Source organism: Panthera uncia, chromosome D2, assembly GCF_023721935.1.
Source record: "Panthera uncia isolate 11264 chromosome D2, Puncia_PCG_1.0, whole genome shotgun sequence".
In the NCBI taxonomy this organism is placed as follows: domain Eukaryota; kingdom Metazoa; phylum Chordata; class Mammalia; order Carnivora; family Felidae; genus Panthera; species Panthera uncia.
In genome coordinates this window covers 12,252,548-12,279,615 of record NC_064818.1, presented here as the reverse complement: position 1 = coordinate 12,279,615, position 27,068 = coordinate 12,252,548, and the positions used below count along the sequence as shown (strand labels likewise).

The following is a 27,068-nucleotide window of genomic DNA, read 5'->3' as shown; positions in this document are numbered from 1 at the left end:
CTCATTTTAATTGCTGCATATTATTTCATTGTATGAATTGTTCCAAAACTCCATTGGTCCATTCCTCCCACCAACAGTCATTTAGATTTCTTTTCTGTTACAAGCAATACTCGGTGAACATTGGTATGTATTTCTAGGGCACATTCTCTCTTGACTATTTAACTAGATGTTGAATTTCTTAGGAGAACAGGATTGAATACATAAACAATCCTAGCAGACTGTGCTCATTGGTTTTATCCTTGTCCCAGCTTCATATCCCAGCCTGCAGGGATGAATTTGTTTCTGTTTACTTAACAGAGCCTTAAAGAGGGGGCAAGGAGTGAGGTTAAAAACCAAAAACAAAACCAAGAGATGAAGACATCTGCTTCTTTTTGAACTGGTGATATGAAGCAAGCTTAAGGAAATAACGGGATGTCAGTGATTTTTAGTAGCTGCTGAAGAGTCTTGACTAAGATCATCACGAACTCTTCTCTATGTAATCTGCCTGTCAGAATCGATGGGCAGCACGAACAGTTTTTACCCACAATTTCAGGAACAAAAAGTTGGCCCTGCCTCGGTTCATTCTGGGGTTGGCAAACATTTTCTCTCAAGGGCCAGGGTAGTAAGTATTTCAGGCTTTGCGTGCCTTATAATCTCTGTCACAACTACTGAACTCAGCCTTTGTAAGATTAAAGAAGCCACAGACTATACATAAACTAACAAGCATGGCTGTGTTCCAATAAAACTTTATTTATAAAAACAGGAGGTGGGCCAGATTTGACGTGTAAGTGGTAGTATGGCGATACTTGTTCCAATCAGAAGGGAACAATGTAGATCAGAAATATGTACTATATACCCAAATTTTAACTTAATCTATGATTTTTCCCCTGTTAGTTGGACAACTATCCTAAAAACTGGAAAACACCTAGTCCTGTTGAGAGCGGGGATAAATAAATACTTTAATATACTCCTGATAGGAGTGGAAACTGGTACATTCATTTGGTTCTTCAACAGTTATAAATCTGTGAGCACCATCATGGGCCGCATGCTCCACGGGATACCGCTGGACATAAAAATAAAATGCATACGCACCCTACACTCACAAGCTAGTGAAGGAGACAGACATTGATCGCTATTAATTGCTTAAAAAGGTGGTGACATGGGGGCTCCGGGTGGCTCAGCAGATTGAGCTTCTGGCTCTTGATTTCAGCTCAGGTCGTGATCTTGTGGTTCGAGCAGCGCAGAGCTTAACTGAGACTCTCTCTCTCCCTCTCTCTCTGCCCCTCCCCCATTCACGCTCTCAAAAATATGTATTTTTTTAAAGGTGGTGAAATGGATATTTTGTCGAAACATTATATATTTGTGTATTTATATATATAACATATTGACAGTGGCATAACTATATCTGGCTACAAACAGTAGCAGTCATTAAAAATAAGTAACTACGTGACTCCAGTCTACTGTGTCAAATACATTCTTAATCTCATGACGGAATACCATGTGGTTTAGAGGACTGAATCCAGGCTTGGAGCCCATCAGACAGACCTGGGTTTGAGTCTCAGTTCTAGCACTTACTACGGGTGGGACCTTGATTACGCCTTTATCTTGGTAAGCGTCGGCATTCTCTGCCAATGGGGATCGTAATAGTGTTTGCTCCAAAAGGACAACGGTGAACATTACATGAAAGAGTACGGGGGAAGCTTCTAGCACAGAGCAGGTTCTAACAAACAGCAGCCAATTACACGTATTCACACGACAGCATCTGTCGAGTGCCTCCCACGTTCCCAGAATTGAGTCCAGATCCGGACCCAGGACTATCATTATTCTTATGGTCTAATGAGATGCCACCCAAGCCTTGGGTCAGCAGGTAACTTCAGCAGGTGCACAGTCCAGGTATATGTGGTAATACAGACAATTCTGTGCAGTCCGTGGCCTCCACCTTTCCCCAGTGGTGGCCCTTCATGTGTGCTCTCCACCACCACCCTAGCTCTATTCCCCGTGACTCCTAGAAAGCTGGGATGGGTCACTTTTACGTGTGAACTTGACTGGGCCACAGGGTGGGGATATGCCAGATACGTGGGTGCCAGATATTTGGTCAAACATTCTAGGTGCTTCTGTGAGGGTGTTTTGGATGAGATTTTACCTTCACAGACTGAGTAAAGCAGACGGCCTCCGCCAAACAGTGGAAGGCTAGGATAGAACAAAAAGGCTGGCCCTTCCCTGAGTAAGAGAGAATCCTTCCTTCCTAATGACTATGAACTGGGACACTGGCTTTTCTCTGCCTTCAGTGTCAAATGGAAACATTAGCTGTCTTGGGTCTCCGGTTTGCTAACTGTAAATCTTGGGACTTGCAAGTCTTTATAATCATAAGAACCTCCCTTATAATACATTCCTTTATAAACAAACACAGACAGGCAGACAGACACACACACACACACACACACACACACACACACACACTATTAGTTCTGTTTCTCTGGGGAACCCTAATCTAGAGCAGTTCTTACCTGAACTGCTTGCTCAAGTTACAAGGACGACAGACTTCAGGTTGCCAGTACAGTTACGGTCTGTGTGGCATCCTCTGGGGTTGTGCAGTGCACAATCTGCATGCCCGTCCACTACAGCTGTGCTCTGATATCCCACCTTAACAACTCTGAGGACCCTCCATAGAGACTGCAACTTCCCCACCTCACCTCCTCTCCCAGGTTCAGGGACTCAGGATTCACGAATGTGGCAATGGCTTACCAACTCCAAACATCTCTGACACCTTACCTCCAGGCACACAATGGAAGCCGTCTCCGCGATAGCCAGGTTTGCACTGACATGTGAAGGAGCCGGGAGTGTTGTAGCAGAAGGCATCGGGGTGACATTGGCTTGGCTGGCATTCATCCACATCTGCAAAAGAGCCACCAAGCCCAGGGACAATGACACTTGTTCTGGAATTCATAGTTTATACAAAAATTTAAACCACTTCGTCAGCTCTAAGGGACTCTGTTTCTGATCTGGGAACAGTGATTTAAAGTTCACTAAACATTACTCATCAAAACACAATCTCCCTGGGGCGCCTGGGTGGCTCAGTCTGTTAAGTGTCTGACTTTGGCTCAGGTCATGATCTCGAGGTCTGTGAGTTCGAGCCGCACATCAGGCTCTGTGCCGACAGCTTGGATCCTGGAGCCTGCTTCAGATTCTGTGTCTCCCTCTCTCTGCCCTCCCCTCCTCATGCTCTGTCTCTCTCAAAAATAAACAAACATTTTTTAAAAAGCCACTAACTCCCCAATTTCTATCTTGTGTATTTGTAAATGTGTTTCACTTTGATGATTAACATTTTCATGGAAAACTAAGCATGCAAAAGGAAAAAAAAAAGAGAAGATTCTTTTGCATATTATATAAAATGATCCTTCTCACCACAAATGAGAGCTTCAAAAATGTCTGAGAGTTTGGAGACATTATTAACCACTGACAGAAAAACCTCGGAGACCAGAGAAAATTCACATTTACTTTTCGTTCAGTAACAAAAAGTAAATATCCCAGGTATGCCTGGGTGACTCAGTCGGTTAAGTGTCCGACTCTTGATTTCAGCTCAGGTAATGATCTCACGATTCTTGAGTTCAAGCCCTGTGTCGGGCTCTGTGCTAAGGGTGGAGCCTGCTTGGGATTCTCTCTTCCTCTGTCTCTCTCTCTCTTAAATAAATAAACTTAAAAAAAAAAGAAAGTACTGTATCTCAGAAATTATAATCTTAGAAAAGCTTGGACTTTTCAGAAATACTACATGGTGTATTATTAAGTAACTTTGCAAATCAGGGGATCAGGGTACTTTTTTTTACAGCTATCTTACCTAAAATCATCTTTGAAAAGCATCTTGGCAGCCAACAATGGACTCACCTCAGGTCTGAAAGAATTCTGTGGAGACATTTACTCTCCCCGACTCTGCAGTCATTTATTTAATAAGGGGACTTGGCTTTTTCTGGAGCAGAAGGTGAGAGCAGACCAGGAGAATGGCTATAGCTATGTTACTAAAGAAAAAGCTGGACCTCAAGTCCCCATGTATACAAGGATTATCTGCCTTTTTGGAAAAGACAATCTCCTCAGTTCCTACCAGACAGCATGGGTCTAATTGTTGCTGAAGCGAGCAAGTCACAGAACAAAATAGTAGGGGGAGGCTGAGCGTCTTCTCCAGTGAGAACAGCTTCCAAAGGAAAATGCATGGTTCACACTACCAGAGACAGACAAAATGCAGCCCATTTACCCAACAGAGTTGAAAGGGTAATTCTCAGGGAGCCTGGGTAGCTCAGTGGGTTGAGCGTCCAACTCTTGATTTCGGCTCAGGTCATGATCTCACAGTTCATGAGATTGAACCACGCCCTGGGCTCCGTGCTGACAGGGCGGAACCTGCTTGGGATTGTCTCTCTCCCCCTCTCTCTGCTCCTCCCCTGCACTCACTCTCTCTCAAAACAAATAAGCAAACTTAAAACAAAAAAGAATAGCTCTCTTAATTTCAGGATGAGTTGGTAATTAGCACATGGAATCTTTTCGGGTTACACAGGGAGAAAAATCAGAGGAACCACATACCTTGGCAGGCTCGGCCGTCCCCAGAGAAGCCCGGCAAACAGGAGCAGGTGTAGGAGGACCCTCCCATGTAGATACACTGCGCCCGCTGTGGAATGTCACAGTCATGGAGGCCCGTCGTGCAGTAGTTGATGGGGCGCTGGTCCACGACAGCTACAAACAAAATGTTGACACGGTGTTTGGAGCGAGGCCTCTGAGTGGTCCCAGTGACCTTCTAAGTTCCCTCTGCATCAGTGGTTTAGTCCACGGAGGGGAATGTGCAAGAACCCCAGACCTCTAGGCATCTTGCCGGGCATCATCCTCTGCTCTCCACTGGGTGATACCCATGGACTTCCTGCTGTCTGCCACCTGGATCCTGCCTCTGATGGTCTTTGCACACGGACACCATGGCTGCTCATCCAACGTGGTACTCACCCTCTCTGTCTCAGGCCACGCTCCATACCAGGCTCCCCCAAACCCAACTTCCCTTTCACCTGGAAGCGAGTTGGAACACCTGCAGGTGTATGTACACACCTCCCGTGGCAGTTCTGTCAGAGCATGTGAGGAGAAGGATCTGAGACTTCCCCACGGCGTCTTTCCCCTTGGCCCACCGGGCAGGAAGAACACGGTTGAACGTGGCTGAAGTCAAAGTCACCCATTTCCCACGAAGGAAGGAGAAATCAATTTTCCCCGTGCAGTGAGACAGGTGTTATAGAAAGACGGTGGGCTTTGCGGGGGGAGGGTAGGCGTCCCTGGGTTTCTACCAGGTGCATGTGTCCGCCACATGGCTTTGGGGAGATCACATAATTTCTCAGAGCCTCAAGTTCTTCCTCTGTAGGAATTACTTCCCGCATGCCAAGCACAAGGAGGCCCAGTAGATGGAACTCCTGTTTTCTAAAGGGTCCTGATGATAGAACTCATAGAACGAGGGCTCAGGAAGTGGGTGAGTGACACAGAGGCTAGCCAATAACACCCCACCTTGTTCTCTTCCCTCAGGTTGGAAGTCAAGGGCTGAGGTCTAGGGCATATTTTCAGTGGCTGGTTCAGGTTCTCTGGGGGTTCCCAAGGTACCAGTTAACTTTTGGTTTTAAAGCTCTAAGACCCAGGACAGAATCCTATCCCTCGAAATGGCAGAACAGAACCTCTCCTTCCCTCGAGGGGGCCCTCGGTGTCTGGATTATCCTACAGGAGGGCTTCTCCTCTTTCTCCTGAGTCTTCCCAAGACTGATTCCAGTTTTTCTGGTCTCATGTGCTTTGAGAGCGAGAACTCTGAGCACTGTCAGGGGATACAGAAAGGAGAGGATACTCTTCAAAGGTCTGTGGGAAACGAGAGGTTAGCAAAGTAGTGGTGGATGGAGGAGGTCTAGCCTGTGCACTTGGCAGCTTAGACTCCTGAAGTCAAGACTAAATCAACTCCCATGGGACAGGCGCCATCAAACTGAGTCTTATGGGCCAAAGGGTTGCTGGATTTTAAATTACTGCTAGCAGTCCACAGATATGTCTGGAAAACAGTGAGCTAGATGATACCTAACAAGTCCTAACACGTTCTGCTTCCTTGGACCCTCCTGCTGTCTATTCTTCTATTCTATTCTTTTCTCTAGGGTCCCCTCCCCCACCCCAACAAATCCTTCAGCTCCTGGTGTGAAAGGGGATGCTTTCAACAAATTAGGATCCCCAAAAGGTAGGGAAAATACTGGCCGACAGAACAACCAGGAAATCAGCCTCACTCTGCTTTCTTTTCGCTCTTCCAACAAATATTTATGTCATTTATAGTTTTTAAGCGATCCTTTTATAAATTACGTTTGCCCGGGGCCTCGTTTTGCTGCACCCTTCTCAACAGAGGGGAACCTTGGTGCAAGCACGTATGGGTTTCGGTGTTCTCTCCCCACCATCATCTTCACATATGTATGCGTTTCTATAATCTTCAAATCGTTTCTAGAAAAAGGCAATTTATAACTGAATTTCTTTTTCTTAAAATTTTTTTTAATGTTTATTTTTGAGGGACAGAGACAGAGCATGAATGGGGGAGGGGCAGAGAGAGAGAGAGAGAGGGAGACACAGAATCCGAATCAGGCTCCAGGCTCCCAGCTGTCCACACAGAGCCCGATGCGGGGCTTGAACTTACTGACCATGAGGTCATGACCTGAGCCAAAGTCAGACCTTTAACCGACTGAGCCACCCAGGTGCCCCTTAATTTCTTAAATCTAGAAATTTAAGAAAATTGAATCTCTTAAGTCATGTTTTTTTTCTTTATGGAAGACCATGTTTCCATGCCAAAGCAATTTTCTTCTTAAAGCGGTTTTAAAAGCTGCTTTCACGATTCCAAACGGTTTCATTCTACTTTTTTCATTTTAAAATAATGACACCACTTTAAAAAATGACACACTTTTCAAAAAAGACACCAGGGTGCCTGGCTCTGCCTTCTGCAAAGGCCTTGACCTCCCAGAGCTGGTAACCTCTCTAGAACTCTGATCCCGCCCATTCAACTGATGGGCAGCTACAGGGTGGGATGGTGGGGCAAGTTTGGGAAGGAGAGAAAAATTGGGCCCAAATGGGAATTAAAAATGAACTATAGCTACAAGTAGATGGTACGTTGGGGTTGTACTTTACCAGCTCCTCCGTTTGGGAAGACAACCCTGGGAAAGGAAGGGGCCCTGACCTGGAATGAGCAGAGTAGGTTGGCTGGGGCTGAGCTGCTGCCACAACCCACCCACTCCCCCACCCCCCACCCCCCACCCCCGGAGACACCTGCAGGCTGGCTCAGGCTGGAAATGAGGCAATGAGAGAGAAGGAAGAAGATGCCGGCAAGGGAGGGAAGGACAACTAAGGGAAAGAAGTCATGTGTTAAAAGGAAAACAAAGGGCAGGGTATAAAGACCTCCAAGTGCGGTGGCTTCACACAGCCTCGAGTTACTTCCAGTTCTGAAAATAAGGTCACAAAAATGAAGGATTTATAATAACTTTTCCTAGCAATATGACAGGCAAGGAGAGAGGAGATGGGCAAAGGAAGAGAGGGGAAAGGCAAGGGATAACGATGGGTGAGGGAAGGTTAAGCCTAAGCCTCAGCCTGGCCCTCTTCCTGCCCTGAAGGAGGGGCAGGTGCACGGGGCCATGCACTGGGCAAAGAAACCCACGCAAGGGGTCAACAGAACCTCAAGTTTCCCCACGTTCCACACGCAAAGCCACCTATCCTAGAACCGTGGCCACTCAGAGGGGGGTATCTGTGTCTTCATGTAAAGGTGATTTATGGGCTTTTTCCTTCGTGTGAACATACTCTGCACATTCTTTTTCTCTTTTTTAATTTTTTAAATGTTTATTTTTGAGAGACAGAGAGAGTGTGAGTGGGGGAGGGGCAGAGAGAGAGGGAGACACAGAATCCGAAGCAGGCTCCAGGCTCTGAGCTGTCAGCACAGAGCCCGACGTGGGGCTCGAACCCACACACTGCAACATCATGACCTGAGCCGAAGTCGGACGCTGAACCGACTGAGCCACCCAGGGGCCCTGTATTCTATTCTAATTCACTGCAAAAGTCTGCATGCCGTGGACAAGAGAAAGTCAAAGGTTTACAGAAAATGCCAAACACGGAAGTCCACGAAGCTGCCCCTCCCATAATGGATACCAGTCCTCATGAAAAGTTCATTTCCTCCTGCCAGCTCATATCCACTGGGCATGGGCCCCAACCCCTCACAGCTGGCAGGGCACAGGACCAGCCTCCTAACCTGTCCAAATTCTTTTCTCTTCCTTCCTTGCTGTGACCAGGAGAAAACTCTTCCTGTGACCAGGAGAAAACACTGCTTATTCCTTATTCCTAACCCAGGCTTCCAACCCAGGACACAGTTTTCATGAGGAATTCTGGGATAGGTGAAATGGCCATGAAATTATGCAGTGATGAGCCAGAGTGATTTGTTTGAATGTGTTTAGGCAGACCTGGTTTTACCCCCTGAGCCATCCCTCCATGCAGTGAGTCTCAAAGGAGCTGAGTAAGAGGGGTTAAGAGCCAAGTGGGATGGAATCGTGTGGGGCCTCCAGGCAGTGGGAGAGTCAGGAAACCTCACAATGCTGGGACCCGTGGAGCACAGTGATCTTCAGGTGGTTTTCACATTTGTTTCCAAGCAATGGGATCCACCATTCAAACAAAATCTCACCCAGAATCTGATATGTAGAGAAATCAAAGGCTAGAGGTCGGGGTGGAGGCCAAATCTGCCCAGGCTTCCCTGTGTCCTCACTGGCAGCTCCCGAGGCTTCTTCAAGGGCTCCAGGGGACACAGTGAGCCCAGGATCCAGTCTGAGGAGTGGACGCCCAGAGACATTAAGTGTCTTCCTGAAAATCCGATGCCTTAGGAGTAGACATTTGCACCCCACCTGCCTTGCACCCTGCCCTATCCTCCAGTGAGTGTGCATGGCAGGAATGGTCCGGCACAGAAACCCACAACATCACGCCTCACAGCCATTGGCCCCACGACTGCACACTCCACCACCCAAGTCTGAGCCCAAATGTAATGTAAACGGTGCTGTCGTGAGAAGTAAACCTTGGAGGGGTGCCTGGGTGGCTCAGTCGGTTAACTGTCCGACTGGATTTCGGCTCAGGTTACGATCTCACAGTTCATGGGTTTGAGCCCTGCATTGTCTGCATGGACAGCGTGAAGCCTGGTTTGGATTCTCTCTCTCTCTCTCTCTCTCTCTCTCTCTCTCTCTCTCTCTCTCATAAACAAACATTTTTTTTAAAAAAGAAAATAAACCTTTGAATCGCCTTCATCTCAAAAAGCATGGAAGTCAAGCCAAATACACAGAAATGGTTGTTCCCTATCAAACAAGAAAAAGAAGTAACCTTAGCAGCAGAGCTGAAATCTTCACTCTGTGCGAAGGGGACCGGCTTTTCTAAATCCACAGATGTTTGGGTCACATTCAAAATTTGAGAACTGCCTGTTCCCTCCCGCCCTCGAGACATCACCTCGCCCTGGGACCTTGGAGTCTCATCTGAGCTTCAAGACAGAGCAAACAGAAAGCACACTAGGGTTTAGTGAACAGCAAGGAAGGGGCGATGAGACGGTTCACTGATGCCATAAAAGAAGAATCTGTTTTAAGTTGGGAAGAAATGTTGAGTTCAGATGGTCCATTCCGCATGCTGCTCTCCAGCCCTGGAAATCGCCACAAATCTTTGAACTTAAAATTCTTGGAACCAACAGGTCAAAGTGCGGCAGTAGGAAAAAAAAAGCGAAGAAATCTAAACAATCTGGGTCTTTGTGGTTGGCCTATCTCCATCACCACTAAAATCATCGCAAACCTAAAGCATTATTAGCCCAATTAATAGCTTTAAGTCACTCGCTTTGACGAGGCTACTACTTGTGGCTTATAAATTCGAAAGCCATGCACAGAATGGTCCCAACTGGAATTTTATTTTATTTTTATTAAATTTTTTTTAACGTTTATTTATTTTGAGAGAGAGAGGGGGAGACAGAGCACGAGTGGGGGAGGGGCAGAGAGAGAGGGAGACACAGAATCCGAAGCAGGCTCCAGGCTCTGAGCTGTCAGCCCAGAGCCCGACACAGGGCTCGAATCCACAAACTGCGAGAACATGACCTGAGCTGAAGTCAGACGCTGAACCGATTGAGCCACCCAGGTGCCCCTGAATTTTAGAGGTAAATCACGAAAAATTCAATCTAAAGCATCTGTCAGGTGCTCCCTCCATATGAATTTCAAGACCACCGATTATGGGATGCCTGGGTGGCTCTGCTGGTTCAGCGTCCGACTCTTGGTTGCAGCTCAGATCATTATCTCACAGTTCGTGAGTTCAAGCCCTGCACTGGGCACTTGTCAGTATGGAGCCTGCTTGCGATTCTCTCTCTGCCTCTCTGTCTCTCTCTCTCAAAAATAACTAAACTTAATAAACAAACAAATGAAGAAACAAGTGTAATTGTTTTAACAGGTATTAAAACAATGGAAAGAATTAAAAGGAAATTTATAAGAAGGAACGTAGTGCAAAAAAGCTTATAAAAGGTGAGGGGACACTATTACGATAGCGTAGACAATAACACTGCTTATTCGTTATACGTAGGACCCTCTGGGTAGTTGGGGGTAGGGAATGAAGTCTGATTCATCTTTGAAAACTGCTTCCCTCAACAACAGAAGCCAGCACTCGCCAACCCAGCCAGGACAACTACCTGGGGCAACACCTTCGCCGTATGAACAAACGTCTTGGAAAGTTACCTACAGAACTTACCCACACACGTCCCCTCCTCTGAAAACTGATAGCCTTCCACACACTCGCAGCGGAAGGTTCCGGGGTGGTTATTGCAGATCGCGTGGCTCCCACACACCGAGGGCTGTTCTGAACATTCATCGATATCTACAACAAATTTTTTCAACAGGCAGACTTTTAAAAACTACTTCTTCAAATATCACCAGGTATAATAAAATAGAAGGCATTTTGGCCCTTTGAAGGGATCAATTTTGAAACAAACTGTTCTATATTCCAAAAGTAGCGTTAGTAAATAGTGGTTTTTTTCCTGGGCATAACTTTCGAGAGAGATCTCAAGGTCCTCCTGCTGTAAACGTGGGCTTCCCGTGCCTATCCTGGGATTCGCTGCTGAGCCTGGAGTTCACCAACACCAGAATGGTACACATGTCAGAAAGATGTGCAGACAAGTGTCCAGACCGTGAGTAAGCCTCCTAAGTTACTGAACATATGTAAATATATGCTCCTCAAAAATATTACCTTTCTCCAGTTACGGTTACAAAGCAAAGTCGAACAATGTAAAGCCTGACTGTCAATTTTTGAATGTTACCTAGAGCTTAATGCTCTAAAAGGAAAGCTGTTAACTCACAAGGTTGTAAATGAACTAGCCGGGTGATGTCCTCTTGCATGATGATACCAAAGCCATCACATGGGGTAAAGTAGAACCAAAAAAGCATATGCTTTGGAGCTGGACATACCGGGGTTCAAATCCTGCCTCCTTCAGTTACCAGCTTGTGTGCTCTTGGGCAAGTGGCTGACTAGTCAGCCTTAGCTTCCCCATTAGTAAATAAGCAAAGTGCTATTGACCTTGAGGGGTCCTTCTGAGGGTGACACAAAATGGATGTAAGGCAGAGCAGCACCTAGGATTCTCAAGAAATGTAGCTATTATTCTAATTTTTAAGGATTCAACCTATACAACCAGCCATGGGGATGGATTTGGCCAATTCTAGGAACGTGGCCCTCGCATGACCTCTCGGCATCGGGGTCCAATCTAGAGCTAATCCCATAGGAAGCCTGGTTGGCCCGGACAAGAAACCGAGCTAACCTGTCATGACCCTGGTTACCTGTCCACTGATGGGTTGAAATAAACACAATCACACAAGGTCTTTCCCATGCCAACCTCATTCTCAGAGGGTACACGGTTATTGCCAGCATTTCTAGAACTCAGACATGTAGACAGATTTCATGACGGCTGAGAACAGACAAGTCTCCTCCACCTCTCACACCCACCACCCCCCCCCCCAATGCCTTAAGGTGAATCTTTCACACTTGGGAGACAAAGCCTCATGCATCCACCACCTGGTCAGTCTCTTCACTGGTAAAACAAATGCCCCACTGGCCTAGTGGACGTGGCACAAGATAAGCATCTTTGCCACACCATTCCCGTACCCACGCAAAACCCCAAAACAAATGGTAACAGCTTTTTGAAAATATACTGCAATGAACGTTCCTGCGACACGTTTAAGATACAAGGTCTCACACAAGAGGACGGCTCCAGGCACAGCTGGAAGGTCACGGAACAAAGCCCCCTCCCCCAGCAGCCTCTTCCATGAGACTGGGGTGCGGGCGCGGGGATATTGAGCAAGCGTGGCCTCCACAGCTCCATCCACCAGCTGCTGTTCCAACAACACAGGAGAAAAAAAAAATCATTCCGGCTTCCACGGTCTCCATGCGTAACCCTCAGAGGACACTCCCAGCACAGATGTCTGGACGCCCTGTACAGACTGCAGGACTCCACGGCTTCAACGCGATTGCCAAAGCACAACGGCACAGAAGCAAAGCTTTTCAATCAAAGGGACAGAACAAAATCGCTAGGGGAAGTTTTCCAAGTTCCATTCGCCCCCGGAAGGTTTATGGCAGGGCAGCTGTGAGTTTCAAAAAAGCTACGTAAGTGATTAGGAGGGAGCTCAATCCCTCATGTCCTAGGTGCTACTGGCCAACAGGATGGGGGCGGGGCTCACGGGATGATGGAGGGGACAGTCCCCTGGCACAACCCACACCTCCATAAAAGTCTGCACATATAATCCAAGCAGGGTAACACTTTTTCTTTAGAGCAAGACTCTAGCAGTTTCCCCACTAGAAGTGCACAGTCCTTAGAGTGTGGAAACTCTTCCTAATGTCTAATTTAAATCCATACCCTCCCCCCTTCTGTAAATTGAGGCTAGGACTTTAATTCTTACTTTATTGGAAACAGTGCATTGGCGATAACTGTCCCTCCTAAAATCTCACAGTATCTGTTCAAAGTTTATTTTTCTTATTATCTGGTCAAACTCTTCTTTGGGAAGACATTTCCTCGCACACAGCTCATTCTCTAACCCGAAAGGAAAATGCTGGACTATTCCTGTAATCACTGCTTCCTTTTTTAGTTTTTTTTCAGAATGGCTACTTTTCATGTCTTTTCAACAACTCTAAATTTGTCCCTTTTATAAAGGCCAGGCTCTCTGAGGAAGGGACTTGTTCACTTTGATTTAAGTGTCTTGTGTGTGCTCAAGAGATGACAGGTTATCCACAACCATCTCTACAGACACCCAATCGAGAAACACACGGAAGCCATTCTGCCAGGCACCCGAGCTCTTGTGTTTTCATCTGGAGACCTTCTCCAAACTACCTTCGAGGGTCACTCTGCAGTGTCTTGCCAACACCGGGCTTGTTCAGGATGCCAACTGTCATTATATCCACATCACCCAAACTGAATTACAAAGGATCGTTCTCTTCTAAGTCATTTTGCAGGTCAAAATAATGCATGAAGTGATTTGCCTAATGCAATTTCCTATCAACGGCCTCATGTCTCCATGCATTAACACTGTGAGGCATGTTCTAGTGACCCAGAACAAAAAGCAGCCTGACTGGGAATCTACCCACATTCCATGGTGCTAATCTGCCAGAGCAAGGGCTAACCCCAGAACAAAAGCAAGTCCCCACATGACCACCTGTCTTCCTGAGTGACTGCATCAGAGAGTTTTCTATGATAGCAATAGATTATGTAACGTATGACTGGTTGTGCCTTGTGAACTGAATTAAGTGCTCCTTCTACAATAAGCTCAGGTACCAAGAGTGGAAGAATTAGCCAGATTTCATGGCCCAGCAGCAGCGGGTTGGGGTATCTCCATGTTTTATTAACATTCTGTTGGCATATGAAGTTGACACAGGGCCAGGTAAAGACTAAGGAGGTATATGCTTCCCCCAAAGAAATGAGGGACCCCCTGCATGGTGTCCATCACCACCTTCACAGCCCTGGGAGATCTCTGCTCGCTCGTGCTCTCTCTCACCCTCTCTCTCTCTTGCACACACACACACACACACACACACACACACACACACAGGACCATGCTTTTTCAAATTCGCCTGAGCCAATTCAGCCATTCAAAACTGTTGGGCTATCTGGGGACATATTGGAAAACTGATGATCTGAGGCGATCAGATCCCTTCCCAGTGGTATGTTCCAAGGAAGGTGAGCCTCCGATTGAATTCTATCCCATGTACAAAGCTATCAGCAGGCTGGTAGCTTTGAAAATAGACTATATTTGACTATATGAAAACGACTATACAGTCTGTTCTTTTAAGCATGGAGGTCCTGCTCTCCATGATTTCAGATGCCCCCACGAGGACCTCACATAGAGTTCACTCTGCCACCCTTTCTGTTAAATCAGCACATGAAGCGTGCCATTCATCAGAGGGTTGGATTCCAGACCTAAGGCATTGTTCCCAAATTTCAGGGCTTCTGGGCTCACCAGATTCTTTCTCCCGAGTCATTCAAGGGGGCTGTTCATCTTTCTGGCCAAACACACTTGTGTATGCTGCTCCTGCACTAGGGGGATCTACTTCTAACATTCCTTACGGTCACCAGTGAGCCCTGTGTCACAGATGTCGGGAGCTCTGGTTGAAGCACCTGACTTCCTGGCACTAGCTGCCTCTGCTGTATGGACTCTTCACTGAGTCAGGAATCCACCAACTGGCCCTTGCTACTGGACCTGATACATCACGAACGTATCAGGATCCAGCTGTCTACGTGCATGTATTAAAAATTAAATTATAATGAGGGGCGCCCAGGTCGCTCAGTTGTTTGAGCGTCTGACTTCCGCTCAGGTCGTGATCTCACAGTCCGTAAGTTCGAGCCCCGCACTGGGCTCTGTGCTGACAGCTCAGAGCCTGGAGCCCGTTTCAGATTCTGTGTCTCCCTCTCTCGGCCCCTCCCCCCTCATGCTCTCTCTCTCTCTCTCTCTCTCTCTCTCAAAAATAAATAAGTATTTTTTAAAATTTAAAAGGCAGAAGCGAAAGAATGGATCTCTAGAGCTGCTGGAAGAAATGAGATGGGGTTTGCGGGACACAGGACACCAGCAGTGCCTGGGTTCCTTACAGGGACCGTTACATTATTAATGTTAGAAACAGCGCTGACTTCAGCTTCCCTTTAAACCTGTGTGCGGTGTGGCTTTCTAAATTCTACTCTGCTGCTCAGAGTCTGTGCACTGGACCAGATGGAAGAAAGGGGCGGTACCCCTAACGTGACCACAGGAAACCCAGGGTGTGGGCCTTAACCAGGCTCGGCAGGCCCACCGGCATCTCCCGCACCCACGCTCCCTCGCCACACCCAGCCCTCCAGTTTGCAGGATCTGGATACCCCCTCCCAGCTCGCTTCCCAGCCCCCCCACAAGTCAGAATGGACGGCTGTACCGGAGCAGGTCCTCCCGTCCCCTCGGAAGCCGATGGAACACTCGCAGGCGAACTGAACCCCGGGGCCAGGGCGACAGGCTGCGTTGGTGTCGCACCCATGAGTGCCGATATAGCAAGGATTCTGAAGGGCATCGGGGGAGCCATCTGTGAAGGAGAGACATTAAAGCCAAGTGAGTATTCAGAAACACCTGCCGGTTTTCCTCCTTCCACAGACAGGAAGGCACAGCTGATGACCAGGAGAACAGTAGTGGATCCTGGAACAAGAAACCAGACTCCTGTGTCACCAGGGGGCAGCATCGGCAAACTACATCCCTCCAGATCCACGCCTGCTTTTGTAAATAAAGTTTTATTGGAAACCAGCCGCATGCATTCACTTGCGAACAGTCAATGGCTGCTTTTGCGCTCGAATGACAGAACTGAGATCCTGTGACAGACGCTGCATAGCTGGCAAAGCCTAAAATATTCACATTTTTAAGAAAAAATGCGCCAACCCCGATGCCTAGAGCTACAGTTGTCAAAGGATGGTGAAAGGCACCAGCCCTCCTTGTCCTTTGTGGGGCTACGGAAGGACAAACGTGGTCAGCTGGAGAAGTGACCCGGGTGTGGGGGGACCCCACCAAAAATAACCGACAAAGAGAAAGACCTTAATACCCAACCCCAAAGATATGGAACCCCTGGGGCTTGGAGATTCGGATAATGTGAAGTCTGACGCCGAGATGTCATGCTCGCTCTCCAAATGCCAGCTCCTTCCACGCAGCCAGAAGCATGCACAGACCCGACCTCAGCCCCAGCAATGTGCTGTCACAGGCAAAGGGCATCGTAGGCGCCGTGCCTGACTTTCATCAGACTTTATTCAGATTTCCTCAGGCTCTGCGCACACATTCCATTCAAGGCTGAGCATGAGAGTGCTCTAAATGCCCTGCTGAAGCCAGCTGTAGCCTTTTGGATGGTCCGCTCTGTGGGGTAACCCAACGGGTTAGCATTCTTCACCCCAAACAGAACAATGAAGAGGCTTTAGGTTAGCAGAACAGAGACGCCTAAGCTAAGAATCACAGGTGATGAGATTATTTCGTCTGTCAGGCCATATTTTAGCATATTTTCATCTTCTCACTGAGAGTAAAACGTGAAAAGTAATACGCAAAAGAGCGGAGATAGATGCGTGGGCAGACACGCGATGCCCAATCTGAGCTGCCATTCCTACCCTTCACGGGACCGATGGAGTTGCTTAGCGCATAGCGCAAGATGCTCTCCTCCTGGTTGTACAGGACGAACACGCTGTCCACTGAGAGCTGCTGGGTGTTGGGCAGGGCCGGCCGGGAGGTGTCGTGGGCGCACTCCTGGAAGGTGATGGTCTGGCGCCACTGGTAAGTGTAGATGGTGGAAGGGGCAGCGCCATCTTGCTCAGGCTCCATCACGGTGTACTCCCGGGTGGAGGAGGATGTGATCACTGGGATGCGGTGCGGCGGGAAGAAGGGAGACAAGGCAGGGAGACAAAGGAGGCAAGAGGCTTAGTCAAGGGCTTTAAAACTATTGGCAAGATTGCCTGCCCAGATGAGAGATCAGATGCAGCAGGTTGCAGAAGGCCATGTATTTCCGTGTTGGGACTCGCTCTGTACCTAGATTCCCATACTATTACTGGGATTGTTTGTATCAGTAATATGTATTCCTTTTTCTCATCACGTGCTCTTTAGAAGTTCTGAAGTCACCCAGAACCACCCCAGAGAGTAAGGTCTGGTGGAAAGAGCACACACGGGGAAGCAGATACATCTGAACTTACACCTTGCACTACCACTCACAAGGTGTGTGATCACAGGTCGGTTACAACTGTAGCCTCGGTTTCTACTACAACATGGGTTGGGGCGCAAATGACACAATGCGTGTAAAATTTCTGGTCTCAAGCGGGCTACCACTATTAAGATAAACTACCATCTATGGAGCATTGACCACGTGACCAGCAGAGCGCTAACTGCTTCATACAAGTTATCTTACTTAGGATTCAATAAATAGGGGCTGCTATGTGTGACCCTAGATTAAGCAGTTCTCCCATATAAAAAATGAGACACTAAATGGGTTTCAATAACCAATTTTTGAAAAATTACTAAAGTGCTGTGAGCCAACCTCAACAGAGAAGAGAGACAGCCCTCCCCACTCAGAAGAGCCTCCTTTTCACCCATATGATGAAACTCTCAACTTCCTATTTAAGAAAAAAAAAGAATAAAAGGCTCTTTATATTTGTGTGCTCTGATGTAGTTCATAACAAAAGCCAGAAGATAAATAAAAGATCAGTGTAAGCTGCCTCCTGTCCAGCTCCCATGTGCTTGTGCTGCCAGAAACACCATCTGGTCGCAGGCTGACCGCAGACTGGGGTCCTGTTCCCCAGCTCTTGTCATCCCCAGGAGAGCCCAATCAAGCCACAAAGCCTTGGTCATTAGCACAACCTTTGTGGATGGCAATTTTATAAGAGCCTTCTAAAAGTTCCTGTTGTTTGGCTCAGCAGTTCTATTTCTAGGAATTGAATCTTAGAAAAGAATCAGAAATTTGGTCAAGATTTCTGATGGAGATGGTCATTTCAACTCGTTACAATATGGGAAAATTGGAAATAGCTTAAACTTCAGAAAACACAATGGTTTAGGGGTGCCTGGGTGGCATTCAGCTCTTGATTTCAGCTCAGGTCATGATCTCACGGTTCATGAGATCAAGCCCAGCATTGAGCTCTGCACTGACAGCGTGGAGCCTGCTTGGGCTTCTCTCTCACTCCCTCTCTCTCTGCTCCTCCCCCATTGTGCTAGTGTGTGTGTGCACACACATGCTCGCTCTCAAAATACATAAACATTAAAAAAAAAAAAAGAAAATAGAATGGTTTAAAGTAATAGCCGTATGATAGTACAGACTCACTAAGCAATGTTTTCAAAGCTCACTGAAAATGAAGATATGATAATGTGATATAATTGCAATTTTACTTAAATAACAACTATATACCCAACTGTAGAATATGTAATAGAAATGCATCGATGTTAAATTTCCTGACTGTGTGATCATTGTACTGCAGCTACGTAAGAGAATGTTCTTGTTCTTAGGAAAAATAGGTGACTTATTTAGGGGACGGAAGATCACAACAACTACAACTTATTCTCAAAAAATATGTATAATTTGTGATATATATACGCATATATATATATATATATATACACACACACATATGCGCAATGGAATGGTAAAGTAAAGGTAGCAAAATGTTAACAATTGGTAAAGGTGCATAAATGGCAAATGTAAACTGTGTTGTTTTCAACTTTTTTGTAAACTTGAAATTATTTAAAACAGGTTAAAATATAGAGACATACATATGTACATATATACATACAGTACATACAGATATAATATCCATGCTGTACGTTATATCCCCGGAGACTTATGAGATCTATGTTGAGATATTACATGTATATGTTGGGGTATTTTATATATAAATATACACATATGTATATATACACACACACACATATATGGGGAAAAGGCTGAAAGGAAATAAATGCATTTAAATCTAATAATAATGGCATGGTTTTACCATTATGCTTATTTTCTTTTTTGCACGAATTTTCTATAAGTGTGTACTATGCCTGTAATTAGGGGAAAAGGTGATTTTAATAAGCTAGCACCCATCTATTTCCTGCTCTGAAGCCCAGGAGACGGTGCTGGGGCTGCAGCGGTGGGCGGGCCGGAGGCCAGGACTGCCCCCCAACCCCCTAGCCCCACCCCCATCCTCCCCCACGGTGCTGGCTGCTCACCCCCGGGGGAGTAGTGGTAGAGCTCTGTGTAGGGCTCGATGTGCACCGAGGAGCCGAAGGGGATCTGTGGCACGCGGCCCTCCAGCTCCGTGGTGATGGTCAGGTGTCCGTGCTCGTCGATGCCGCTGAACCGCTGCTTGATGACCAGCTTGCCCGGGTGCCCCACGAAAGTCACCTCGGCTTGGCGGGTGAACTCGCCTCCTGGAAAGCAAGGGCAGTCTGTCACCTTGCCGTCTGGGAAGCCCCCTCCTGTCAGCCCTAGGCTCACAATGCTGCGCGGGAAGGAGGCCAGAACCTCCTCTACAGGTGCTTTAGTCTGATTGCTAGAAACGGAGCTGGCGACACGGAGGACAGAGCGAGGATGTCCATGCGGCCCAACTGAGTGCTGCGCATTGGAGAGACACTCCTTCCCAGCCCCACCCCTGCATCTGAGATGGGCTGGCTCAGGAATGGTGCTGCAGAACAGAGGACCAGCAGTGCTAGGTACCGACTGGGTAAACTAGCACATGTCCCCTAACCCCGCTGAGCCTTCATTTCTTGGTGATAAAGGAGTGATCCATTCTGCCTTGTGGACACCAGAAGAGGTAAAGGATGTTAAAAACTGCTTTGCCAAGGGCACCTGGGTGGCTCGGTCGATCAAGCGTCCAACTCTGGATTTCTGGATTTCGGCTCAGGTCACGATCTCACGACTTGAGGGATCGAGCCACACCTCCAGCCGCACCTAGGGCTCCATGCTGACAGCACAGAGCCTGTTTGGGATTCTTGTCCTCCCTCTCTCCCTCCCCCATTCTCTCTTTCTCTCTTTCTCTCTTTCTCTCTCTCTCTCTCTCTCTCTCACACACACACACACACACACACTCTCTCTCTCTCTCTCTCTAAATAAACAAACATTTAAAAAAATTTTTTTAAAAAGTGCTTTGCCAAACGTCAAGCGTTCCCAGATGCCAGTTACAATGATGATTATCGTAACAGCTAAATGGTGGTCAGGAAGGGGGAGTGGCTTAGGGCAAACCCTGGCCACTACCGGAAACCACCTGAGGAGCACTTATTACAGGTGTTGGCTCAGGAAACCTCCTTGGTCTGTGCAGGGCAGTAGCCCCAGACAGGCAACAAAAATACCTGCCCCCTCTTCCGGCTTCTTCCCTTTTCCACATTTGCACACTCCCATTACAGCAGGGGTGCTGGCAAACAATGACCCCAGGGCTAACTCTGGCAGGCAGCCCTTGGGCCAAGAACGCTCCTTACATTTTTAAATGTCTTTTTTTAAAAAAAGTCAAAAGAACGATGGGACGCCTGAGTGGCTCAGTGTGTTAAGCGTCCAACGTAGGCTCAGGTCATGATCTTCCAGTTCGTGGGTTCGAGCTCCTCATCGGGCTCTGTGCCGACAGCTCAGAGCCTGGAGTCTGCCTCAAATTCTGTCTCCCTCGCTCTCTGCCCCTCCCCCACCCATATCAGTCTCTCTCTCAAAAATAAATAAGCATTAAAAAAAAATTCAAAATATCACCATTTTAATTAACCCCCCATATAAAGCAACACCAGCATGAAACGCTGTGCAGGGAAGGAGTAGCGTCTGCGGGTCTGACTGCAAAGCTCAACTCTGTCTGCCAAGGAAAGAGCATGTCTGCATGAGAACATGAACGAGGTTATAATACTCAGGATATATATGCCTGAGGGGCAGAGAGAAGAAATATTAGGCCAAACATTAGATATCTTATGGGTAGGTCCACCCTTTTCCAAATATATATCCTCTCCTTTCTGAAAATGGCCACATTTCAGCATGTATTTAACGCTCCATCACTTTTGGAGGGTTACCCTTGTAAAGCCCAGAGACCCTGCTTTTGGGGTGTTTCCACAACAAAGCCACGGCTGAGGCTCCAGCGAGGGGAGGCAGTGGTGGAGAAAACGGAGGCAGCGGCTAGGTACCTGTGACCCAGAACAACAGGCTTCAGGTCCCGGAAGTGGCCGGAGAAGAAGAACAGAGTCTCCTGCACCCAAGCTGTTCCAGAAAAGGGCCTCTAGCACGCACAGGGCTGCTGGCCTCAGCAGAGACCACGACTACTCTACAGAAACCTTCCTCCCAACCATATGCCCCTGTGTCCAATAAAGACTGAACTTTCCCTGGCACAGCCTCTAAGAAGCTTCAAGGAAAGTCAGGTTTTCTAAGACGCAGGAGGATTATGTTTATCAGGCTTAATTTACCAGCTAGAAATGACAGGTTCCTTTTCTCCAAGCAGATACTGAAGAAACGTCAACTATCAGTTCAGATTGGTTGGGAATCTGGAGGCAGGCTTGATAACCAGAATGAGGGAAACTGTGAGCCCCACACTTTGGGGTGTGAGGATGTATAAAATGACATCACTTGCTCTGCTGGAGACTTCGAAATCCCGCCCCACATGAAATCACTCCCTGATCACAATGCAATTCTAGATAGCTTTAGTTAGTACATAGTAATGAAAAAATTGATGATTTTGCCTCAAAATCTTATTTCTGGAGCCACAAAATGTTCATCAGTAAGTTTTTGCAGACAGGAAGTTCCCTTTGCATTCACCCCCCAGCCCTCCCCCAGGGCCCCAGGCACCATCGTGCAGTCCATTAATTTCAACGTCTGAGATGAATTACCTGTGATGCTGAATCCATTCTTGAATCCATCTTGTTCCACCGCAAACATCCATCCAATGATGCCTCCAACAGGGGCCAGAGGAAGCAGAGAATAGCCGACGGTCTCGGGAACGGTGCTGATGGCTGTGTACGAGCGCCCGTGGTTCATCACCACATAAGAGTGGAGGTCGGTGTTCTCGAAGACAATGGGCACCGGGCTGTTCCCCACCAAAATCCTTCCTTTCACCTTGCCGTTAACTCGCTGCGGGGAACCTGAGCAAGAAACAAAGAAGCCAGCCTTTTAACAAAGAGTAACATGCCTGATAGGACCTGTACCTATAAAGCAAGTTAGATATTCCAACATCTTGGGGCGCCTGGGTGGCTCAGTCAGTTGAGCGTCTGACTCTTGATTTCGGCTCAGGTCATGATCTCACAGTTTGTGAGTTCGAGCCCCATGTCAGGCTCTGTGCTGACAGCACGGGTCCTGCTTGGGATTCTCTCCCTCCATCTCTCTCTCTCTCTCTCTGTTCCTCGGCTTCCTTTCTCTCTCTCTTCCAATCTCAAAATAAATAAACATTTTAAAAAGAAAGAATTAAATTCTATCAGTTATTGACGGCACATATCTTGTTTCTCTTCCCAGAGTACTAGGGACAGGACTTTCCTACGCAGCTCCTTCACTTCGTCTCTGCAGAGTTTTCTGCACATATTTAAGTTCTTAATGAAGTCTGTTGAGTCACACTAGACAAAGGGGCTTGTACCTGACCGTCATCGCCCATGTTCAGAAGACCTTCCGCTATGTTCGGGATGCCCAAAGGTCACTGACAAGCCAAAGCATACACACACAATAACTACGCACACAAATTGTGTCACTGCACTGGGGAATGCTATTAAGTTGGGACGACTAATATGAAAAAAATGCATCCCCTAAACAATTACAGAAACAGGCAGGAAAGCCAAGTTAAGGAAACCAAACAAATTTTTTCCACCAAACCTTGAGCCAGAAAAATGTTTCCAAAGTAGCAAGAATCCAATAAATATTTAAACCACAGAACTATTATGGGGCGTGTATAGAATATCAAAATATGTAGCTGAACAGTTTGTTATATCTGAGCTTGCAAAACAAGCACAAACTGCTCAGCATTTCCAGCTCTGATATTTGGCATAGAAAGAGCTAAGGAGGCTGCTCTTTAAGAAAAAGTTTTCAGTGTCGATTCTAGAAGATTGTCTCAGGGTGAGGGAAGTATAAAAGCCAAGCCTAAAACAAAGAAGCGAAGGCACACCATACCTGGGGGGTGGGGGTGGGATTTACATTTACAGAAGTTCAAAACATCCCCCTAAATTAACATGAAAAGTACACGTAATTTTCTTTCATTGCTTCAGATAGTATTTAACAAAACTCACTTTATCTCCTTGTGACCCAGAAGAAAAAGAAATGTTTTTAGCAAATTAACTGATTTTACCACAGCTATGGCTGGGGATGCGAAAAACAGAAACCATTTCTGCAACTGAGTTTTATTTAGTCAAATTTGCAAAGCAGTTGGGGTTCCCGGTGAAACACAAGGAAAATGGCCGGTGACAAGTGAGGTGACTTGGTGTCTGAAGGGGACAAATGTTCAGTATGGTAGGGTTTTTGCTGGTTTTAATTTTATGGCCCTAACCTCCTGGACGCCTCACTGTCTGACCCCCTAGACCTTCACCGAGAAGATTCTTCTCACTTGAGAACATCAAGACTGGCTGGTCCTCTTGGGTGCAGAGCTCAGAGCTGATGTCCGCCCACAGCTGAATCCATTTTGGAGTCAGCCCCCCCCATGGGTCTGGAGCCCGGAATTAATTGGTGTGCCCCTTATGCTCTGCCATCATCGTGCTGTGATTTTAGAGGCATGGGGGAAGGACAACCCAAGGGGAAGGGTGACTGGACTAGACTTTTCCCCACTACAAACTCTGGTCTACAGCCGCCCACATTGGCCCAGCTGGGGCTTAACAACCATTAGGCCAGTCAGGTGTTCGACCAGCACCACACGGGAGGTTGGAAAGAAAGTGAGGGAAACGAGAGGCATTAACGATGCCAGGTCCAGGCCGCATTCTTTCAAAACTTCAGCCTTTGTCCAACACTAGGGGCCGTTGTGAAGATGGGCTCATTTCAAAGATGGAGGAAAAAACAGCGCAGGAAAGAAAGAGACCTCACCGTGCTAGAAAAACGGGCAGTCCCCGAGAAATACCCTTTAGGAGAGGATGACAAAGAATGGGAACGAGATCTTAAATATGATTGCCCTACTAAAAAGACTACCCACCTTTAGAGATCTGGGTAAAAGCCAACCTTTCAAAACAAGCACCAAAACAGAAACTCCACTCCCTCCTTCCTCCCGCACAAATCGGAACACACAAAAGCCGAGTACCTTCTGCGACACACTGTCGGCCGTTCCCAGTGTAGCCAGCAACGCAGCTGCAGCAGAAGCCCGTGGCGAAGTCCCTGCATTCCGCGTGCACAGAGCACTGGTGTCTGTTGTTGGCACACGTCTGGCGGGAATCCGTGTTGTAGCTGAATACTGTTTAGGGAAAACACGGCACACCGGTTAGCATGTGCATGGCGGTGGACCAGGCTGGGTTAATGACACTGTGCGCCCCCAAGCCCTTCCCGTCTGCTGGGGGGATTCCAGGACAGTGCTCACACCTGTAGCTTCTTACGTAGTATGGTGGCTGTAGTATGCAAACCACCAAGGCAAATGGGTCTAAACGGGGCTTGAGACATCGCAAGGGTGAATTATTATAAAATGCTATAATCCTACGTACTGGGTCATGCAATCAATATTATCACTGTATCGATATTAGGCTACTACTACCAAATACAATCTTAATATGGGATCCAGGTAATGTAGCCACATGGGCTTGACATTTTAGGGCAGATCGTACATTTTTTTAAAAATTTTTATTTATATTTGAGGGAGAGACAAGAGCGTGAATGGGGAGAGGCAGAGAGAAACTGAGACAGAATCCGAAGCAGGCTCCAGGCTCTGAGCTGTCAGCACAGAGCCCAATGCGGGGCTCGAACCCATGAGCTGTGAGATCATGACCTGAGCTGAAGTCCAACGCTTAACCAACTGAGCCACTCAGGTGGCCCTGAGACCGTAAATTTTTTTAAGTTTATTTATTCATTTTCGAGAGAGACAGAGGGTGAGTGAGGGAGGGGCAGAGAGAGAGAGAGAGAGAGAGAGAGAGAGAGAGAGAATCCCAAGCAAGTCCTGCACTGTAAGTTAGGAGCCTGATGTGGGGCTTGAACTCACAACACTCGAGATGATGACTTGATCTGAAACCAAGAGTCAGATGATGAACTGACTGAGCCACTCAGGTGCCCCTAAATTTTTTTTTTTTTACTGTTACTTATTGTGGTAAAAGAAAATTACACATATAGACCTATCTCATAAAATGTGTCATTTTAATGACCTAAAATATTTTAAAACTTTGTTGCCTCTTTCTTCTCCCCAGGGGAAAACTCAGAAGCCCTTATACTCAAAAGCTGATTCGAAGTAATTCTTTAGTCATCCTTGGTCTAAAGGCCTTTGACCCAAGAAACAAAAAGAATTTCTATTTCCAATTCCTACTTCCCAGGTTCATTTTATTAGAACTATGAACTAGCTCATTAAATTTAATAATCCAGAGCAAATTAATTTGCAATGAACTTCAAAAGCACAAGAGGGATGGACTTTCAGAGGGGATAATGATCCAATTTATAAGTGACTGTTACGAGGGAAGATTAAAGTTTAACCTCAGGTGGATTTGATTAGTCTACACCCTCCGAAGGGAATTTCCAGTGTGTATAAGGGTGGCGTTTGGAGCTGGGAACCTTCAGGCCCTGAGCTGAACACACAAGACGTGACTAATTACTTCAGCTCTAGCTGTGGGCCCAGCTCCCAGTGGGTCCCTTATGGCCTGTGTATCTGTGGGTGACTTTTCAAAGAACACCGGGAATGTACTGCTGGCTACAGGAGACTGACCTTTCTAATAAAAACAGTGGGATTGGAGGGACAGGAAACATCTGTTCTAGACACATTTGGGGTTCAAGTCTAGGCTTTTACCAGTACCAAGCAATAAACCACCATAAGTTGTTGGTGCTAGGTATGATGAAAGCTTCACAAATGTTATGTCAGAGACACCTAGACAGGGAAAAGCAGAATAAGATTCCAGACTAAACGCCTACAAGTAAATACACCCCACATGTCTGGGGGGATCAGTCTGGAACAAGTTCTACGAGTAAACACACCCTACATGTCTCGGGGAAATCAGTCTGGAACCAGCTGTAAGCACAGAGTGCCATATGCTAGCTGTTAGCATCACCCCAAGAAATCCAGGGCACAGCGTGTATAGGGGAGCCCTGAGACATGAGCCCATGTCCTCATCATGCCAGTAAGGGGTAATTTCCCCATTTCTGTGCCTAAAAGGTAAGTACTCTTCCCCTGCCGACCAGATCTTGTCCATGCTTTGGGATATTCGAAAAGAACAAACACGTAAAAGGACTTGGATGAAACAAACCAGAAGGAGAAATAAAACAGAGTGAATCATGTGCAACGGAGTAGATTTTCCTGGGGACCTTAAAACTTCGTAGTAGAAGCAGGAAAGAGTCGCAGTAAACAACATTTAAAGGCTTGGGCCATCTCATTTATATGAATGTTAATGGATTATGCGTCAGCCTGAAGAGCGAAACATAATAAATACAGTTTAATTTGAACATCTTTTATATGACAAATCAAAGCACGCTGGAGCCCAAATGGTTTTCCCTCAGAATGCAGCAAAAATCTGATAGAATGTGGTTGACTAGAAGAGACTGTATTTTAAAACTATCTTTAAAATTTTTTTTAAGTTTTTTTTTTTTTTCAACGTTTATTTATTTTTGGGACAGAGAGAGACAGAGCATGAACGGGGGAGGGACAGAGAGAGAGGGAGACACAGAATCGGAAACAGGCTCCAGGCTCTGAGCCATCAGCCCAGAGCCTGACGCGGGGCTCGAACTCACGGACCGTGAGATTGTGACCTGGCTGAAGTCGAACGCTTAACCGACTGCGCCACCCAGGCGCCCCTAAAACTATCTTTAAAAGAGGGCTCTGTTTGTGTTGCATTTTTAAATCTTCACAAACCAACTCTGAAGCTGACAGGACCGGGGAGGAAAAATAATCAACCATTCTCCTTCCAAAACCAAGAGGAAATAAACGTCAAAGATAAACTGCGTAAATAGCCAAAGAAACTTCGAAAATGTTTTTTCAGGTG

The 27,068-nt window shown here is 46.8% G+C and overlaps 1 protein-coding gene across 2 annotated transcripts in view; it reads right to left on the bottom strand.

Annotated features, from left to right (window-relative positions):
- The window catches only part of NID1 (nidogen 1), an 84,322-nt gene that overhangs the window by 23,458 nt on the left and 33,796 nt on the right, over nt 1-27,068 (bottom strand). For both annotated transcript variants that reach the window (XM_049644964.1, XM_049644965.1), the window contains exons 5-12: nt 24,206-24,355; nt 21,831-22,082; nt 19,212-19,412; nt 16,631-16,876; nt 15,430-15,573; nt 10,744-10,869; nt 4,549-4,698; nt 2,752-2,874 (exon numbers count right to left, since the gene is read on the bottom strand). In XM_049644964.1, the coding sequence (XP_049500921.1) occupies nt 2,752-2,874; nt 4,549-4,698; nt 10,744-10,869; nt 15,430-15,573; nt 16,631-16,876; nt 19,212-19,412; nt 21,831-22,082; nt 24,206-24,355 (1,392 nt within the window). The remainder of the gene's footprint in view (nt 1-2,751; nt 2,875-4,548; nt 4,699-10,743; nt 10,870-15,429; nt 15,574-16,630; nt 16,877-19,211; nt 19,413-21,830; nt 22,083-24,205; nt 24,356-27,068) is intronic.